General features: G+C 35.1%; 1 protein-coding gene across 1 annotated transcript in view; it reads left to right on the forward strand.

The window, feature by feature from the left end:
• The window catches only part of MUSK (muscle associated receptor tyrosine kinase), a 134944-nt gene that overhangs the window by 106067 nt on the left and 8065 nt on the right, over positions 1 to 20812 (forward strand). Inside the window, exons 10-14 of the mRNA XM_054502256.2 lie at positions 5367 to 5542; positions 6202 to 6225; positions 14447 to 14648; positions 15154 to 15345; positions 17322 to 17470. Coding sequence (XP_054358231.1) covers positions 5367 to 5542; positions 6202 to 6225; positions 14447 to 14648; positions 15154 to 15345; positions 17322 to 17470 — 743 coding nt within the window. The remainder of the gene's footprint in view (positions 1 to 5366; positions 5543 to 6201; positions 6226 to 14446; positions 14649 to 15153; positions 15346 to 17321; positions 17471 to 20812) is intronic.

Consider the following 20812-nt stretch of genomic DNA (forward strand, 5'->3'; position numbering starts at 1 on the left):
TAACATATAATTAATATAATTATAATTATAGTTTATAATAATAATTAATATATATTATATAACTTATTATACAATTATTTTTAAATATAAAATTTAGAAACATTTTGCCAATGTCCACATGTAAATACCATTTAGAATTTGATCAGAATGATGCTAAGTTTATACAATTAATTTAGAGCACAGAGCTATATTTACATTACTGAGTATTCTCATTTAGGAGTATGGTATGCCATTCCTTTTATGTAGATCTTGTATTATGCCTGCTAGTAAAATTTGATGATTTCTTTCTTACATTTTTTTAAATTAAATTTATGACTAGGTGTGTTTTATAGTCATTGCTGTTGTTGCAAGTGTGTTAATTATAATATAGTTCTTACAGGAGGCTAGAATGTCCATAAAACATAGGGATGCAATTAATTCCCTTGTTCCTTATTTTAATAAAACTGCTATTAATTTCTTTAGAATTTTTACATTTTAGAGTTGAACTATGTAATTTTTTGGATCATATTAATCAGATTTCTAAAAATGCATTCTTTTTTTGAGGTAGTTAGTTGATAGGTTGATAGAAGTATAATTTATATACAAGAAACTGTGCCCCTTTTAACCATATAGTTCAGAGTTTGACAAAAGTATACAACAATGTAACCACTACCCCAATCGAGACGTAGAATGTTTTCACCACCCATAAGTTTCTCTTATGCTCATTTCTTTCCTTTTTTTTTTTTTTTTTTTTTTTGTCCCTGGGTTCAAGCAATTCTCCTGTCTCAGCCTCCCAAGTAGCTGGGACTACAGGCACCTGCCACCAGGTATTTTTGTATTTTTAGTAGAGATGGGGTTTCACCTTGTTGGTCAGGCTGGTCTCGAACTCCTGACCTCAGGTGATTCACCTGCGTCAGTCTCCCAAAGTGCTGAGATTACAGGCGTGTGCCACCACGCCCAGCCCTCTTATGCTCATTTCTAATCAACTTCCCATTATCTCTAAAGGCATCGCCGTTCTGATTTCTCTGACAACTAGTTTTGCTTGTTCCTGAATCTCATACTCATAAAATTGTATAATATGTACTGCTTTGTGTCTGACTTCTTTCTTTCAACATAATGTTTTTGATATTCATCCATATTGCTACACGTAACAGTGGTTTGTTCCTTTTCATTGCAGCTTTTATTTGTGTGGTTGAGATGGAAATAGTTATGTGAAGAAGTAGGTAGGGTCAAGCTCCCCTTCATGCTGCCTAAGAATTATAAAGCAATTAATTTGAACAACTGCAGTATCAAAAGGAAAGTTAGTATAGAAATGTTAGGCCACTCAAGATGACTGACTCATCAACCACAACAAAAAAGTCAGATACCAGCTTTAGACATAAAGGATCAACCAAATAATTTATTCCTACAATTTGTAGTTTATTCCAATTTTGTTTGGTATTATACCTCCTAATTATTGAGAGGAATCAAGTCTCATCAATCATAAATCATTAATCCTTGCCAACAAATGTGTATTTTCCATTTTATTTGTTAACAAGTTGTTACTACTATTTAATAAAGCCATTTCATTTTATTATATTTATACGCAACAACTGCTTTACAGTATTCTGTTAGATTTTTGATTGATTGTGGTTCCTCTGATGGAAAAATATGGTCTATAAATAATTACAAATTATTATATATAGTTTATATATAATACAAAACTAAATCTTAATTAGATTCTACTCTTAATTGAAATTTCAGAAATTTTTACAAGAATTAAAATTAAATTTTATCTTTGTGTGCTAGCACAAAATACATTTATTAACTTTCCAACATTTATGTCCCAGATCAGTTTATATGCATGAGCCACAGATGTTCTTTCTAATATTGAAAATAATTCACCTTTTTTAAAGACAAAAATGCCTTTCATTGAAATTTTAAATTTATTAGAAAATCATAGTTAATTATTTCCTAAATCTATGTCATTCGCAGTATACATTAAAAATTTTTTTCTAATTCCCATTGTTATTTAAATAAGTAGTTTTATTGGAAAAAATGTTATTTTTTAAAATCCTCATCATCAAATATTTTGTTCCCATTGAAGTAAGAAAATATAATCTAAAAAGTTTTACATTTTAATATTTTATAGAGGTTTTTTCTCTCATATATAATAATAAAAATTGGCATTTATAAAGACTTAGTCTCTTCCATTAACATGCAAAATTCATATATTTATGTTCAATTCTTTCTGCTCTTAAATGAGTATTATCTATTTGATCCAATAGTTTAATAGTGATGCATCAAAATTTTCACAATTGTGTTTCCAAGAATGTTTTCTTGCAATTCTGACTCCTGCTTTTTGCACCAAGAAATATTAAACTAAAATTGAATTTACTGCTGATAACTGGTAAGTTTGATCTTCATTTTTTTGTTATATCTTTTGAAAAAGTCTCTGCCTTTATTAATCAAAGTAGTCCAGAAGTTGTCAACCATTTTATATTCTACTTCTACGTGCTTGTGAGATTTTTAAAAGCATGCTATCACTCATGGTTTTCTAATTATTAGGTCGGTACAAAAGTAATTGTGTTTTTTTCCATTAAAAGTAATGGCAAGAACTGCAATTATTTTTGCCCCAACCTAACATAAGCAGTCATTCAATGATGTGTGCCTCTTTTCATGAATGACATGGAATTTTATTTGTCCAACAAATATTTATTGATCTCCTTCTGGGCTCCAAGTACTACACTGGGCATTTGGGATATATTAATGAACGTAATAAACAACTTATATGTAACTTTAGAAGGTGTTAAATGTCATGGAAAAACAAAAAAGGAATGCTTTAAGGAAGACCAGGAATAACAAAGGGAGAGGAGAAAGTTGTAACTTTAAAAATAAGGTGTTCAGGGTAGACCTAATTAAATTAGCATAATTGTACTGAATCTTCCACACTTGTTCTTTGAAACTTTATCTGAAATTATAAACCATATTTGTATTGTTCGATTATATTTTATTTGCATATGCTCAATTTTTGGAACATTATTCTTAGCTTTTACATTTGATTTCATAATCATGTATAAGTAGATACTTGGAGGAGCTTACCATGTTACTTATCATTGATACTCATTGTCATTCATTTCAAATAAAATATTTCTTTTTCTTAAATTCCTAATTTAAATTCACTTCTTGTTCATTCATCTCTTCTTTACTCATCTCTCATTCAGCTGGAGTAGGTGTTTTTCACATGTAAAAAAAAATTATGTCATTGTACATATGTGTTTTTGACTGGGTATTTAAGTCTGTGTTAACACAAGTGTTAGCTTTTGTGTTAGTTCTCCTCACTTGTGTTACTTCTCCTCAAACACTATGGACTCTAACCGATTATTTTCTGGCCAGGTTGTAATAAACAGGAAGAAGAAAGCAATCCTGACTTTTGTTCCTTTGTAAGGAACATTTTCCTCTCTCCAGATTGTAGAAAGATTATTTCTTTAATCGTTGAGATTCAAAATATTTGTAAAATTCATTTGGGGATAGATTTATTTTGATTGTTTTCTTTCATGTAACATAAATAATATAAAAATAATGGGTAATATGCCCTAAACATTGTGCCCTTTTCATCTTAAAAATGTTTTCTTATACCACATCTTTGATTATTTTCTATTTTTTATGTGCTGTGGTTCTCTTGCTGAGAAACACTATTATTTGATTTTGAATTTCTTACTTGCTCCACCTCATCAGTTATTTCACACATTATTTTCATCTGTTTAGCCTTTCTTGCATTCAGTTAGGTCCTTTCTTTCTGCATTCAATTGAATACTTAGTTCAAATTTGTTTATTTCTTGCAGTGCCATTTGTTTTCTATTTTCAACGAAGATTGTAAGTGTTGGTTTTATTTTTTGTGGTTTCTATTTTCTGTAGTTACTTCCATGTTCAAATTGTCCCACTTTTCAGTCTATAGTTCTTCTTGATTTGTTTTTTCTTGTGAAAAACTCTGCTATAGAGGGCATGCTTTCGTACATGGCAACGAAAACAAAGCAAACCAAAAGCCATTCATTAATGTGTTCTTCTGTTTAGAATAAAAAAATTTCCCAGGTATTTGCTTCTTCTGCATAATGTGGAGTATGGAATTTTTTTCATATGTCCCATACTGATTTTTGCACACTTTAACTATGCTGTCTGCATGCAAAAAAATGTGCTTATACAACCCAGGGGTGGAACCAAGCTAAGCAGCTCGCCTCAGGTCCTTTACCTGCTCAGAAGTCTTGAAAGCCCCATTATACTCCCTTCTCCCTCACACACACCAAGAATTATAAATCCCATTGTTATCTTCATATAAGAATATATTTGCATCTCATCACATTCATATGCACAGCCTTTTATTCTATGCATGCTCAATTAGCACATATTGGCAAGTTAGGAAAGCAGGAGTGTGGGAATAAGTATTTAAAAAGACACCATTGTGGCATATACACACACACACACACACACACACACACACACACACACACACACTGACTCACAATTTCCTCCTCTCTGGATCCTTCAGATACTGAATAAAGGACATCTGCTATTATGTTTAATTTATTTAATTATCTTTAATTTTCTCTTATTATTAACCCCAAATACCTTAATTTGAAATTAACCAGGTTTCTCCTATGCAGTTCATCCTATTTTCTATCAGGCTTAAACAAATACTAATCTGCAAAATTCCAAGTAGTCCAATTAGTGTTTCTTCAGCCCGTTCACTCATAATACAACATGTAGATGAACATAATAGCTTCATATTCAAACAGATATTACTTTGGCTTTCTCAGATGGAAGCACGCAGAGCAATGGGACAGGATTCTGTGCCTCAAAGTAAGGGCTGAGTAAGGACCCACATGCCCTCCTATAAGCTGCCAGGGAGGTGGTGGTGTTCTGTTTCAGAGGACAAAGCACACAGAGGCCCAGACTGTGTTTCTCGAGCCCTACCCATTAGCCCCAAGATCATAGAAAAATCTTCCAAGCTGGAAACTGGTTGACAATGAGCCTGACTTTCAGTAGGTGTGTTTTTTAAACTCTGTATACCTTTTTCCTCTACCTGTGTTGTTATTTGAATATGAAGTTGGGAGAAGACATATCAGAGATTCCCAACCTAATACATTTTAAATTTGACGTTTTTTCCCCTTAGACTAGCATTAATTGTGTTTCACAACAAAACGAGATAGCATTTCATCTCATGGGACAGTACACTAGATTTCATGAAGTCTCATTATTTACAGTAAAAAGTTTCTTTCATAAATGCACTTTTTTCAAGAACAGACAATTTACCATGATGATGTCTTGAAAACACAGAATTTAGGCTCTGCCACAAATTTGCTTTAACATGTTATGATTCACCAAGTTTTGTTCTCCATATACTATTTTAGAGAGTACTGCTTGGCAGTAAAGGAGCTCTTCTGTGCAAAAGAATGGCTGGCAATGGAAGAGAAGACCCACAGAGGACTCTACAGATCTGAGATGCATTTGCTGTCCATGCCAGAATGCAGCAAGCTTCCCAGCATGCATTGGGACCCCACGGCCTGTGCCAGACTGCCACATCTAGGTAACACAGAGTTCTCCCAAGACTTTGGAGGTTAAGAGAAATTTACTATTTTGAAGAAACTAAGGTGTGAACTTAAAGCTTCTAATATTTCTAGGCATTTCTAATTTTTTTGAGTTCTGCCTTCCTTAGATACCTACTAGTGGAATCCTAATGCTATCCTAATTGTACAGATTAGTGTAAAGATTTATTTCATTTGCTCTAAAATAAATGAAACAGCACTTTTAATTACTGCTTGACATTTTAGATTCTTTCATAGGGAATCTTATGAGAGCTTGTAACATTTTCTGGAATGTGCAGAAAAATGGCTAAGAAACATCTCATATTTTGTCAGAAGAGTGGAATAAAGGAATAAAGTCCTTTTTCTTAGCCAAGAAAGCATGCTAAGATAAGACACATGTTTGAAAATGCTGATCTCACAAAACAAAATTGAATTGCTTCATGTTGCTTTAATGAACTTTGTTTGTAAGGAACTATGTTGTTATCCCTAACAGCTGGTTTAATTTCAAAGACCCAATTCTTTCACATTCAAATGCAAAGAATGTTTTCCAGTTGTATATTAAAAAGCTGAAAGAGAACTTGCATTTCTTAGCACTCTCTCACAGAATATGTAAGATATCTGGATGCTCACTTAAAACAAATTTTTATCCTTTCCCCTTCAGATTATAACAAAGAGAACCTAAAAAGTAAGTAATTGTGTTTGTGCCCTTGAAACCTTATGTGTATGTAATTGGATTCATGCATGTGTGTTTACACTTATATTTCCTGATGCCCAGAACAGAAGGTACAGCCCCTCTCAAAGGCTTCTCACCATACTCATCCAGGGTACAATATGAGGGAAGATCAAGGAAGGTCTCAGTTTACAACTTTTAATTAGACCTTAGAGAGTACCACACGTAGTGAGTCATACAAATACTATCTCCCACCTCAAGGTTATTAGCCTGTTTTATTTCTTATATGTCTATAAGTAAGCCAAATTTAAAATGTCACCTTTTGATTTTATATTCTTGATTCAGTATAATCTAATTATGTATAGATGAAACCCAACATTTATTTCTTCATTGAGCCAATTCGTGGTTTTCATTTGTGACAATAGATCCCTCTTTTGGAAGTTAGGTATTTTTTTAAGACAGCTGATTTCCAGTATAAAGTTTATAGGATCAAATCAAATGGCTTTAAAAATGTCATCACAAAAATCTCTAGCAAAGAATTCAAGAAGGTTGCTTGAAAAGGGATGTCCTACAAAATAACTTGTATCAGATAGTGCTTTAACCTGTCAGAATGCAGAAATCCTCAGGATGAAATTAGAAAAGCTTTTCATGTCAACTAACTTCCTCTGGCTCAGCGTTCTAAGGCTTAAATCACACTTACTTCCTGTAATACAGATTCCAGCCCTAATCTCCTCTGCATTTGACTAGGTGCCAGGACTTGATTTTACCAGGTTGCTTAAAGGACCAACACTTAAAAGTATTAAAAGAAAGAATGCTACTGGTCCTAGTTGAATTACTCAGAGTTATTAAACAAGAAGAGTTATGGAAAACTTAAAAATCTATTATTCTGGTAGCCTGTCAAATTGTTATTCCCAAATCGAAGGAATAAAAAAAAAATTCAATTCTTTGTTATATGAGCAGCCAAAGTTTACTTTGATTGGACTTTGAATTGATTACTGTGCTCTTTGTTATCCATCGATTGTTTGCTCACTCATCCATTCAAACATTCGTTGAGGGTTTGCTGTGTGGAAGGACCAGACCATTCATCTTAAATTAGACAGGAACAATACACAAAAAAGCATCCACATTTCTGCCTTTCACACTAATTATAAAGGAATTTTGAGCAGCACAAACTAGCTACAATAATAAATTTTCTAGTCTTTTAAAAAAAGCTTTATGAAATCTTTGATACATGTAAGAAAATGAGCTCTTAATGTCATGAACTGACCATTTAAACTGAAAATAGGGCAGGGAATGTCTGAAAGTATGCTCCTTGAGTTAAAGGCAATTATTATTAAAAGAGTTGGCTTTAGCAGGTCAATAGTGGAGCAAAGAAAACATCCTTATTAGGCAGTATCCCATATTTTATAGGAGTGTGTAAAGACCTTAAATATTTTCCAAAGAGTGTCTTGATTTCTGAGTAAACTCTAAAGAATATCACCAGCTCATTTGGAGGGGTCACAAAAGAGCTGTTAATCATTTGTTTATCTTTGCATTACTTTCTTCTTCCTTGAGCACAGGGACTAGAATTTCAGTAGTTTTTCTTTTTTATAATTTCTTTGGCTGAAGTGAAACATCTTTTTGAGCAGGCAATGCCTTTGTGCTATTTACATTATTTGTCTGCTAAGCAAGGATTACACTATTCCTGTCTTCCGTGAGACTTCACGTACTTTACTACAGAAACACTCAGCAGTGAATCTGTCTTCTATTTCAGAGCTTTTGTGGAGAAAACGTTAATTTGTCTTAATCATTGAAATAATGACTTGCTATTCTCTTGAATTCTCTTTTTCCTTCCATCTTTGCTCTTTCTATACATATACATGGAGAATGAAGGACCCAATGAAGGACCCAATACATATACATGGAGAATGAATGTACCCAAATCCAAACTGATTAGTGTGATAACACACATTATCTCTCTTAATACTCCCAACAGTTCTACAAAATTAAGTACTTTGAATGTCCTCCGTTTTACATACAACCCAACATGAGAAAGAGAGATTAAGCAATGTGTCCAATTTTATTCATCTAGTAAGGTGATAAGCCGGAATTTGAACTGAAATCTATCTGATTCTGGCTCTGTCTTCAGAGCCAGAATGTTATACCTGATACATTTCTGTTATTACTAATGTTTCTTAAAAAATTCCAAGATCTCATGTTTAATAAAGCTTAACTGATTGTTTAACTGATTCATTCTTGAATAAATACCACTACCTTTTCACATTTGTTATAATTGATTATTCTTAAGAAGGTCCAATTGATAAAAATTTTATTGTTCACAATTTTAAATCACCCAGGCCACTTGATGATTTGACTTTTTGTTAACATTTAAATGAATACATGCTTTTGTCCCAGACCATTTTTCCGTAATGGTCAGCTACTATTTTGCCCACGAATGAAATCTTAAAGTGTCAGTGTCTCTCTCTCTCTCTCTCTCTGTGTGTGTGTGTGTGTGTGTGTGTGTGTAAAACTCATGAATTATTTCATAATTTGAAATGTGGTTTGGGTAATTTTTGTGGTAATATTAAAGTTACAAGTTCATAGAAAATTGGAGTTTAAAGTAACTTTAACAGTTATTTAATCTAAAGTCTCCCACAATGAAAGAATCTTTTCTAGAGCATCTCTAACAGAAACATTCCCTTTTCCCTCTTAAATTTATTTCTCAATTCCTTTGTAGACTACTTTAATTATTTCAACAATTTAGCTATGTAGAACTAAATTCTGGTTCTCTAGAACTGTCAACAACTGATCTTCACTCTATTTCTTTGATTTATTTATACTCTGTATGATAGTCCTTAAAATATTTGGAGACAGGCACTCAATCTCTCTGTAGTCTTCTCTTCTTCACATTAAATATCTCCAATTTTTAACTTTTTCTTTTGCAACTGACTTCCAAAATCCTCACCTCCATGTTTACTTTTTACTGGCTGCACACAAGCTTGAGAATATCCAGAATTGAACACAAAGCACAGAACATGATCTGATCAGAATTGCAATGCAACCATATTTTCTGTGATAAGGCCTTGTTCTTTTATGAGTATAGATTAAACTCATGCTAGCTGTCTAATAATCTCATGACATTAATAGCCCTTCTATACACATATGGGTTTACTGATTTCATTGATTTTCTAATAAATTTTCTACTAGACCAATCCAATTCATAATTATTTTTATTACATTCTTCTAGCATTTATAATGATTTGCACTTTATATGTTTAGTTATTATGTTCTATGAGGCATAGTGATCCAAGACACTTTTCTTTTTATATGAAGCTCTTTACCAATGTAAAATGTCACTCTTGTCTTGTTTTAGTGCTTTTAGCTTTAAATTTCTAGTATTAATAGTGGTAATTTTTTCCTTGTACTTACGTTAACCTATAACCTCTTTGTTCCTCTTTTATTTTTCTTTTCTTATAAACAACATATACCTGGGTTTACTCCAATCAGATAGCCATTTTCTATTAATAGGAGGATTTAGCCTGTTCATATTTTATATCACAACTGATATACTCTATTTTATCCCTACTATCTTAACTGTACATTTTCTATTCGCTTTATGTTTTTGCTTCTTCTTTTTCCTTTTCTTTACTTGTTGCCGTTATGTTTTCTCCACTGCTAAGTGAAAGTCAGACACCAATTCTTTCTACACATTGCAGTGCTCTATTTATTCCTCATTTCTGCTCACCCCATGGGACTTTCAGACTCTCCAGTGAGATCCTCAGACTGCTCGGATCTTCTTCCTTACCTCCCCTAGTAATCTTATGTTTCTCTTTGCAGAGTGATTCTCAATATTGAGTCTTACCTAGCGAATTAGCCAAGACTCCACCCATCACAGCCCATTTACATGTATCTTGAAGTCATTTTCTGATCCAATTGTTATTAAGAGTCTCCTCATGTATTTCCTTAGAAGGGAAAGTGTCTTGGGAGACAGAATCCCTGAAGCCTTGTATGTTATCAAATTGTTTTCTTTCATTTGGGTAGTTGAAAAGTGTATTAACTGGGTATGGAACTCCTGAGTGACATTTCTTTGGGTGGTTTATAGATGTGATTTCACTCTTTTCTAGCTTCTAGTGTTGGAAGCAGGTCGTCTGGTGTGAATTTGTTTATTTTTTTCCTGTAAGTAATTTATTCTTTCTATCTAGGCAGAAACTTTTCGATTTTTCCCTTTATCCGTGATATCTGTATGAAGAAAATTCTGTTTAATCATGTGCTATTGAACATCTCTTTCCAACTCCATGATAGGGCTTCATGTTGGGAGCTTGAGATAAGCTATGATGGGAATCTTTATCCTGTTGAAATCAGGGTGGTAGACAGACCTTTCTAATGCAAAAAGTTGATCATGCTATTCCACCTCTTAAAACACTCCTGTAAGACCCTCCATTTGCTGCAGGGCATAGTCCAAATTACTTAAATTGGTATACAAGGACTTTTATCACTAAACCTGATATCTGCAGCTTTACCTATAGATACTCCCCAACTCCAACAATGAAACTTCTAGGTGCACTTTTAGAAAGGCATCACATCTGCTTAGTTCAGATCTTGGTATATGCTATTACTTCTTTATAGAATACTATCTCTCTACCCTGACTCCATTCTACTCTCTTAATTCCCCCATCCCACACACATGTTTGTGTGTGTGTGTGTGTGTGTGTGTGTGTGTGTGTGTGTGTGTTTTGAGATGGAGTCTCACTCTGTCGCCCAGGCTGGAGTGCAGTGGCACAATCTTGGCTCACTGGAAGCTCCGCCTCCTGGGTTCATGCCATCCTTTTGCCTCAGCCTCCTGAGTAGCTGGGACTACAGGCGCCCACCACCATGCCCAGCTAATTTTTTGTATTTTTAGTAGAGATGGGGTTTCACCGTGTTAGCCAGGATGGTCTCGATCTCCTGACCTCGTGATTCACCCGCCTTGGCCTCTCAAAGTGCTGGGATTACAGGCGTGAGCTACTGCTCCCGGCCCACACCTTTTCCTTAGTCTGTTCAGGTTGCTATAACAAAATGCCACAGACTGGGTAGCTTATACCACAGACATTTATTTCTCACAGTTCTGGAGTCCAAGAAGTCCAAGATCAAGGTGCCAGCAGATTTGGTATCTGGTGAGGACCCATTCCTCATAGACATAGCTGTCTTCTCCCTCTGTCCTCACGTGACAGAAGGGGCGAGGGAGCTTTCTTGGACCTCTTTTATAAGGGCATTAATTCCATTCATCAGGATTCTACCCTTATTCATTTCAACACATGAATTTGGGGGAAAGACACAAAGACTCAGACCATCATAACCTTCAATTGGTTACTGGCTACTCACCATTTATGTTTAACTTACAGTTACTCACTCAAGAAAACCTTCTCAGTATGTCTAAACCTGAGTTAGTACCAGCCCTGAACGTGACTCACAAGCATAGTGTTCTTACTACTCCTATAATGCTTCTTATATTTTGTTTTATTTCTCCATTTATTCACTTGTGTCTCATGACAAGCAAAGACTTGTCATGTTCACCACAGTGTTCTGGATACCTAACAATCACTATTGATTTAGTGAATGCATTTACATATGGATGAATGAGTGTATAAACTCCCGTAGTGTTCAGAGGAAAAGAATCAAGACAGAAAATTGGTGAGAGAAAAGATAAAAAGGAAAAAGAATGAAGATTCAAAGTGATCATTTAGATCCAAAGAGATCATTGATGTAGTTCAAGGGAAGATCTGATCAAATCAGAAGCAGTCATCAAGGAATAACAAAACAAAACTATCTTGAAGGAAGGAAACATGTGAATCCATAAAGCAAAATTATTGTTCCAACTATGTCATTTCTTGCATTTAAAAAAAACTCACTAAATCATCATAGATTTTTCTTTTAACATGACAGTAAATTCTACTTTCTGATTCTTTTTAGAAAAATTAACCTTATATTTACCAGTGAAATTACACTACCAACTTTACTAATTACATTATATCCCCTCATGTGTTATATATGGTGTGAGATGCTCTGTAAACTCCAAATACAAAAATAGTTATTTCTCTCTATTTTTTAATAATTGTTCCAACATTATCATTAGCAGAAAGCAAAGCTCATCAATTTAAGCCACCCCCTACTATCACCACCCACCCATCTTAGATCAAGAAAACTTGGGATGGCTCAGTCCAAAGAGAATCAGACTAGCTTTCAAGTCAGTCAGAGAGGAACCTGGTCAGTCTGTTCAGTCCACCACTCCTGTGATGCGAGATGAGGCATGCTGTCACTGATCTTGCACAGATGTTTTATTGCTGTGCTGATGTTCTTCCAGTTCCAGGTGCCTGCCTGAGTCACAGTGGTGACCAGGCCTGGCATCCGCAGGCTTAAAAATCACTTGCTTAGCTATTGGTACTCAGGGCATAATCACTGGGTCCACTTCCAGACTAAGAAGTCATACATGGGCGTCTCTTATAACCTCCAATTTTGCAAGTGTCCTATTTCAAATGCTTTAGGCATCTACTGCCATAAAGGTTTTATTTTGACTTTGTAACATGTTATATTAATATATCCCCTTATATTAAATCATTATTCTCTGACTATCATGTAGTCAGTTGCTAATATTTCATTTAGGATCTTCTAAACTTAGGTTGTATAATCTATGTATGCTCTTTTCTTCTGTGCTAACATGACCAGGTTGTGATATTAGTATTATAATAATTTCTAAAAAAATTTAAAAGACTTTTCTCTTACTGGAACATATTATAATATGGAAGTTTTCTCTCTTTCAAGACTAAAAGAATGTCTTTTATAATGTGATGACTCAAAAATCTAGTTTACTGCCTATGGCAATATTTATATTTTCTCATGCTTCAACTTTGGTGATTAATATGTTCCTATCATTTTCCCTAAGGTGTGAAATATATAATTACATATTATTTTAATTAACTTTGAATCTGTTATAACTTTTTTATCATTTCTAATTTTCTATGTTTGTACCTTTTCTTTTTAATTAAAATTCCATTGATTAGACTACTATATGAATATTTATAAAACCAACTATTGATCTTTTAATTTTATTATTTGTGTTATGTGTATTCTAACTTATTAATTTCTGCTTTTGTATGGCTTTTACTTTATTACCTATTATCTTTTGTTTTCTGTAGTTATTGTTTCTTACCCACAGTCTTGGGTTAAATGTTCAGTTCATTTACTTTCATTCTTTTTTATCTAGTGGAAGGAGATAACACCATGATTTTATCTTTGAGCACAACTTTGGCTAAATAAAATACATATTATTAAGAGGATTGTGTCTAATCTATAACTATGTTTACTCTCTACTTTTTGATCAAAAAGTCATTGATTTTTTTCTTTTTTAAAAATGTTCCATTGGATTTTATTTAATCTATTATTAATTGCACTTTGGCCATTAAGTAGATATGCATCATTTCTGCTTTTAAAATTTATTGAGATTAATCCACAAATATTTGAAAAGAAGGTTTATTCTCTATTTTTGGGTACAAAGGTCATTCTTAGCTATTAAAATATTGTTGCTGATTATTTTAAAATACTCTGTATCTCTGTTTTTGTCTTTACTCAATCTGTTAAGAGGATTTAAAATGTGATTAATAAGATTCTTTTAATACTTATACAATGGACTTTGTACTCTACAAATAGTGGTATGAGTATGGCATCTTTTGGTTTCCAACAGTAATGCTGATTTTACTTGTATACATATCACATTGGCCTTTTAAATTGAAATTTGACAGGAGTTCAGTTTTTAGATGAATTAACTTCTTCTGTGTCCTAATATTTTCATTTTTCATCTTCTTTCATGATTTTTCTTCTGTTTGTAAACTGACAGTAAATGTGCATAAAAGCTCAGCTCTAGACAATCCTGATGTCAAGTGTAATTATGTGAAAATATTTTATTTGATAATTTCCATGATTTATGTCAGGTCATAGATAATATGATTCAGTATAAATGGCACCAGCCCAAGATCTACATTTATCTCAGAAAAAAAAAAAAAACCTGTTTCCTCTCTCTGAGTCTCATCTTTAAAATTCTATTATTCTATAAGCTGGATTTACTTACAACTAGACCTTACTGAACTTTATAAATATATAACCAGGGAGAACCTGATACATAAATATATTCTTAACATGAAATTTATTTTACTGATTGCTTAAATACAAAAAATTGCTTCTTACAGGTTTCAGAATGAATGAAATAATTATTCTTTACTTACAGCATTCCCACCAATGACGTCCTCAAAGCCAAGTGTGGACATTCCAAATTTGCCTTCCTCTTCCTCTTCTTCCTTCTCTGTCTCACCTACATACTCCATGACTGTAATAATCTCCATCATGTCCAGCTTTGCAATATTTGTGCTTCTTACCATAACTACTCTCTATTGCTGCCGAAGAAGAAAACAATGGAAAAATAAGAAAAGGTGAGATTCTAGTTTCAGCTAACCACATGTAGTAATATTTTAAAGCCTTGTGTTTTATGGAGTTGGTATGACATGAGGAACATATATGACACTGCAACTCTCTAAATATATCCATAGCCCTGCTTTAAAATGAAGCACCCCCATCATGATCTTTACAAATGTCAATGACTTTTTGGCATAGGATCAAATCAAATGCCCTAGGGTTAATGTTTCACGAAAGGTAAAATCTAAACAATAATTTGGAGGAAAATGACTATTCCTGCTCCTTGTCTTCTCTCTCAGGCCCGCTGCCATTGCTGGCTTGGAGAGCTAAACATTTCTGAGAAAATGTGCCTTTTGACTCTAGACCAAACAAAATATTTTATTGCTCTCAAAACGAAGGATCTTTGGCTGCCTTAGTATAACTTGTTTTCATTACTCTTAAATGCCATATTTCTTAGAATCTAAGTACAAAGATTTTACCTGCTTCTGAGCTTATTCCTGATCTTGCCTGTCTTGCCTGCAGAGAATCAGCAGCAGTAACCCTCACCACACTGCCTTCTGAGCTCTTACTAGATAGACTTCATCCCAACCCCATGTACCAGAGGATGCCGCTCCTTCTGAACCCCAAATTGCTCAGCCTGGAGTATCCAAGGAATAACATTGAATATGTGAGAGACATCGGAGAGGGAGCGTTTGGAAGGGTGTTTCAAGCAAGGTAAAATTAGCTATGGAAAAAAAATCTCCATTGAAATATGTTATGTCTGAAAAGCTACCAAACTATTAGCTTGGTATATATATAATATTAGCTTTATATATATATATACACACGTATGTATCAAGCTAATGATATAGTACATATATATGTACACTGTGTATGTATATATATACACATATATACACACACATATACATATATACACACAGTGTAATATACAGTATTATATAGTATTAATACAATATTATATATGAATTATATAGTATTAATATACTATATAAAATAGTTTTTATCAAGTTAGTTAATTTTGGCCAGGTGCAGTGGCTTGTGCCTGTAATCCCAGCACTTTGGGAGGCTGAGGAGGGAGGATCACCTTAGTCAGGAGTTCAAGACCAGCCTGGCCAACATGGTGAAACCCCATCTCTACTAAAAATACAAAATTTAGCCAGGTATGGTGGTCCACACCTGTAGTCCCAGCTACTTGGGAGTCTGAGGCAGAAGAATTGCTTGAAGCCAGAAGGCAGAGGTTGCAGTGAGCCAAGATCACGCCACTGCACTCCAGCCTGGGTGACAGAGCAAGACTCTGTCTCAAAAAAAAACAAAAAAAAGAAAAAGAAAAACTAGTTAATTCTTTACATCATTAACCTTATTTGTATTGCATAATACACTTCAAATCTTAATTTCCCCTCTTTGCTGGAAAACAGTAGCATATATGGAGATAATATATTTTATTGCATTTAAAATAGGCAATTTATAGGAGATGTAAATATATCTTCACTTCTACAATTTTTAAATTATAAGAAATTAGTAATATAGTTCAATAATATTTCCTTTTCAGGAAAGAATTTACCATATATTTTTAATCATAATTTCTTACACCATTTAAAATAACTCCTTACATTATAATATGTGTAGATATTAAGTAGATGTTCATGAAATGACAAACAGAAAAAGGAATAAAAAGACAAAAATTTATACAACAATGAGCTCAAGAAAGGAGTATGTATTAGGGCCAATATTAGCCTATGTGTCACCTTTGTGCGAATTGGAATAAAATACCCTCTCTGCTGCATGGATGTGGCTCCACAGACACACAGCTGAGCCAGAGAATATGAATTTGGTTTTAATCTCCAACTGGCACTTTGGCCTGGTGCTCTTGGGCAAGACACAACTTAATCTCTGCCCATGTTGGCCCTGGCGTAGAGGTTACATGAATAGTGAAAATCTTACACAAACATGTCTTAGAAACCAAAATTTGCAAGGCACCACTTTAGGCTCGATGGAGGGTACAAAGATGAGTAAGCCATAGTTCCTATGTCATGGAATTTAGATTCTGGACAAAGATTAAAAGGTTAGGATGTGGCCGGGCGCGATGGCTCACACCTGTAATCTCCGCAGTTTGGGAGGCCGAGGTGGTCATATCACAAGGTCAGGAGATCGAGACCATCCTGGCTAACACGGTGAAACCTTGTCTCTACTAAAAATACAAAAAATTAGCCGGGCGTGGTGGCAGGTGCCTGTAGTCCCAGCTACTTGGGAGGCTGAGGCAGGAGAATGGTGTGAACCAGTATGTGGAGCTTGCAGTGAGCCGAGATCATGGCACTGCACTCCAGCCTGGATGACAGAGTGAGACTCTGTCTCCAAAAAAAAAAAAAAAAAAAGGTCAGGATGGCAGGATGGCAATGATAATCCTATTGGGGGTGTATACTTCAGAATTCCTATAATTCGTAAATAATGCATCTTTCAAACTTCATTGTTTGAAATTGTTGAAAATAACACCAGTGATTTTTATTAGTTGACATCAAGGAGTTTGAAGTATGTTGTCTTTCTTTGATTCTGTGGCTCTGGGAAAGGCTGCATGAGACTTAACCAGCCTTTTACACATGGGAGGTGGGAGGATATGTATAAATGTGGGTAGGTATAAAGATATGATGTCCATGATCTTTGGTTTCTTTTTCAATAAATGTATCTCTCAGGGCACCAGGCTTACTTCCCTATGAACCTTTCACTATGGTGGCAGTAAAGATGCTCAAAGAAGAAGCCTCGGCAGATATGCAAGCGGACTTTCAGAGGGAGGCAGCCCTTATGGCAGAATTTGACAACCCTAACATTGTGAAGCTATTAGGTATGAAAATACAAGTGAGGATATGTATTTCATCAGAAAACAGAGGCTTTCCAAGTTTTTCTCCCCTTGTTTATGCTTTTTCCTTTTCTCCTTGATCAGTGAGATGTTTCGGTTCCTTTTCAAATTTAGCTTCTTCACCTTGGTCTATCCCAACCCTATAGGACGTTCATGGCTTAATGGATTATCCCTCTTTAAATTCATCACTTCACTTTGTCTCTGTCTTTGCTGCCTCCTTACTATTTATAAAAATGTTTTAAAATGTCCCCATGGTAAAATATTAATACTGCTTCTCCATCACAAAATTTATGAATATTGAAAAGTCTATATATTTTACTTATTTTGTTTCTCCTCTTTCTTCCCTAACTAGAATGTCATGAGCAGTGATTTGTATCTTTTCTGTTCATTGTTGAGTTCCAGTTTATTCCCAGATTCATAAATTCAACACAAATTTTACAAATATTTAGTTTGTATTAATTACACAGCAATTAATAAAACTTTCCAAAATCTGTGCTCTCGGCTGGGAGCAGTGGCTCATGCCTGTAATCTCAGCACTTTAGGAGGCCGAGGCAGGCAGATCACTTGAGGTCAGGAGTTTGACACCAGCCTGACAAACACGGTGAAACCCCATCTCTACTAAAAATAGAAAAATTAGCTGGGTGTGGTGGTGTGGGCCTGTAATCTCAGCTACTTGGGAGGCTGAGGCACGAGAATCGCTTACACCGGGGAGGCAGAGGTTGCAGTAAGCCAGGATAGCACCACTGCACCACAGCCTGGATGACAGAGTGAGATTCCATCTTTAAAAAAGGAAGAAAAAAAAATCTGTGCTCTCATAGAGCATACATTCACTCTACATGAGGACACAGATTAAAAAAACACACACGCACACAAAAATATGGGATGCTGGATATTAAGTTCTATAGACTTTTTAAAATGTTAAAGCAGATAAGTTGTAATGTGAGCTACAATGTTTGAAGACTTCAGTGAAAATATTACATTTATATAAAGACCTGGCAGAGGCAAGGGAATAACAGTGTGGGTATCTTGGAAAAGAACATTCCAAAAAGAATGAGAAGCATGTGCAAAGGTACTGTGGCGAGAGCAGATGTGGCATGCTTGAGGAATAGCAAGGAGATGAATGTGGCTGGAGCAGAGTGAAAGATGGGGAGAGTTATCAAAGATGAGATCAGAGAAGTAATGGGGGAGGTAGGCAGGTCCTGTCAGGCCTTATTAAAAACATTGGCTTTTAATCTAAGTTGGGAAACAAATGGAGAGTTTCAGCCAAGACATGACATGACACAACTCACATTTTTTCAGATCTTCTCTGGCTGCTTTCTTGAGCATTGCATGAAGGGAAGCAATAAAATCAGGAAGACAGCAAATAGGTATTGCAATAATGCAGCAAGAAAAGATGATGGCGTGGACCAGGTGGTGGTAGTGAAGATTGTGAGAAGTGACTCTCTTCCATGTGTAATTTGAAAGTAGAGCCAAATAATTTGCTGACAGACCAAATATGAGATGTGCAAAAAAGAGAAAAGACAAAGATAGTATCGAGGTATTTGGCTGTGCAGATGAGTGAATGGAGGTGCCATTGGCTGAGTTGAGGAACACTCAGGAGGAACGGGTTTCTTTAGTGGAGAGAGTGGGAATTCATTTAAAGACGTGTGTTTTTGTCTGGGCATGGTGGCTCATGCCTGCCATTTCCGCACTTTGTGAGGCCAAGGCGGGCAGATCACCTGAGGTCAGGAATTCGAGACCAGCCTGGCCAACATGGTGAAACCCCGTCTCTACTAAAAATACAAAAATTAGCCGGGCGTGATGGCGGGTGCATGTAATCCCAGCTGCTCGGGAGGCTGAGGCAGGAGAATTGCTTGAACCCAGGAGGTGGAGGTTGCAGTGAGCTGAGATTGCACCATTGCACTCCGGCTTGGGTGACAGAGCGAGACTCCATCTCAAAAAAAAAAAAAAAAAAAAAAACTTTTTTGGGGGATGCTTAAGTCAACATCCACATCAAGTTAAGGAGGCAGGTGGCTTAGACTTCAGAAATGATGATCTGGTTAGACATGAATTCAAGGCTATTGCAGTACACAGAGGATTTAAAGCCATGAGGTTGGGCAAGACACCTAAGTATGGAAAAAGAAAGCCAGAACAGAGAAGAGGTCCAAGGACTAAGGCCTGGGGCATTCCAGTATTTCTCACATTCCAGTGTGAGAAAGAGATGAACAAGAAAAACAAACTAAAAACGAGCAACCAATGAAATAGAAGTAAATCAAGAGAGTGTGGTGTCCTGGATGTCAAATGAAGTATTTTAAATAGTGAGCCTGTCATATGCATTAAGTCTAGTGAGAGAAGGACTATAAAGTAACCTTGAATTTGTAAACATGAAGGTTCACTAGTAACCCCGAGAAGAGAGGTTTCTTATGAATGTTGGGGGCAAGAGGAAATGTAAGTGAGCTCAAAAGAAGAGGAAGAGAAAATTTGGAGAAAAAGTATAAACAACTTGTTTTGCTATAAAGGTGAACCAAGGAACATGGATAGAGCTGAAGGGGGCAGAGAGAGGCATGCTTCCTTTCATGTGGAAGTAATAGCACATTTGTAAATTAATGAGAATGATCCAGTAAAGAGAAAAATTGATGACAGGGTTGGCAAATAGTGGAAGTAACATCTTTGAACAGTGAGAGGGAATGGAATCTTGGCACTGCTGGATGGATTGGCCTTTGTTAAGAGAATGCTCAGATCAACCATAGTAATAAGAGAGAATTGGCTGGAGATTGTAGACAGTCTCTTCTGATTGATTTAGTTTTCTCTGTGAGGTAGGAATCAAGATCTCATCTGAGAGTGAGGAATGGGAGAAGAGTTGAAGATTTGAGGGAAGAGAAGAAATAAATTGTCATCTAAGAAAATCCATTTTTACATAAAATATAAAATGGACTAGAGAAATATAGTATGATTGGCAAGAACATTAAAAGCTTACTTGAAATTAGAGATTACACATTTAACATGAGACTGGTCAGCATGGTTGAGTATTCATCCAAATGCCACCAGATGGGCATAGACTCATTAATGAGGAGTTAAATTTTACCAGAATTAGCATTTTGCCACACAAGTAAGTTGAAGTCAAATTGAGGCAAATAAGAGAGGTGTATGCAAAGGAGTGATTATTATGATTGATCAAGGAACTTAAGCTGTTTAAGGAAAGAAGACAAAATGTGAAGAAAGTAGGGATCATTAAAAGGGGGTAGGATCAATAGATTAAAAGTTTCAGTGAGGTCAAAGGATTTTTAGAGTTAGGGCAGTCGAGGCAGTGAACTAGGGTGAAAAAGGGAGGAAGTGGTGAACAACAAA

Source organism: Pongo pygmaeus, chromosome 13 (genome assembly GCF_028885625.2).
Source record: "Pongo pygmaeus isolate AG05252 chromosome 13, NHGRI_mPonPyg2-v2.0_pri, whole genome shotgun sequence".
In the NCBI taxonomy this organism is placed as follows: Eukaryota; Metazoa; Chordata; class Mammalia; order Primates; family Hominidae; genus Pongo; species Pongo pygmaeus.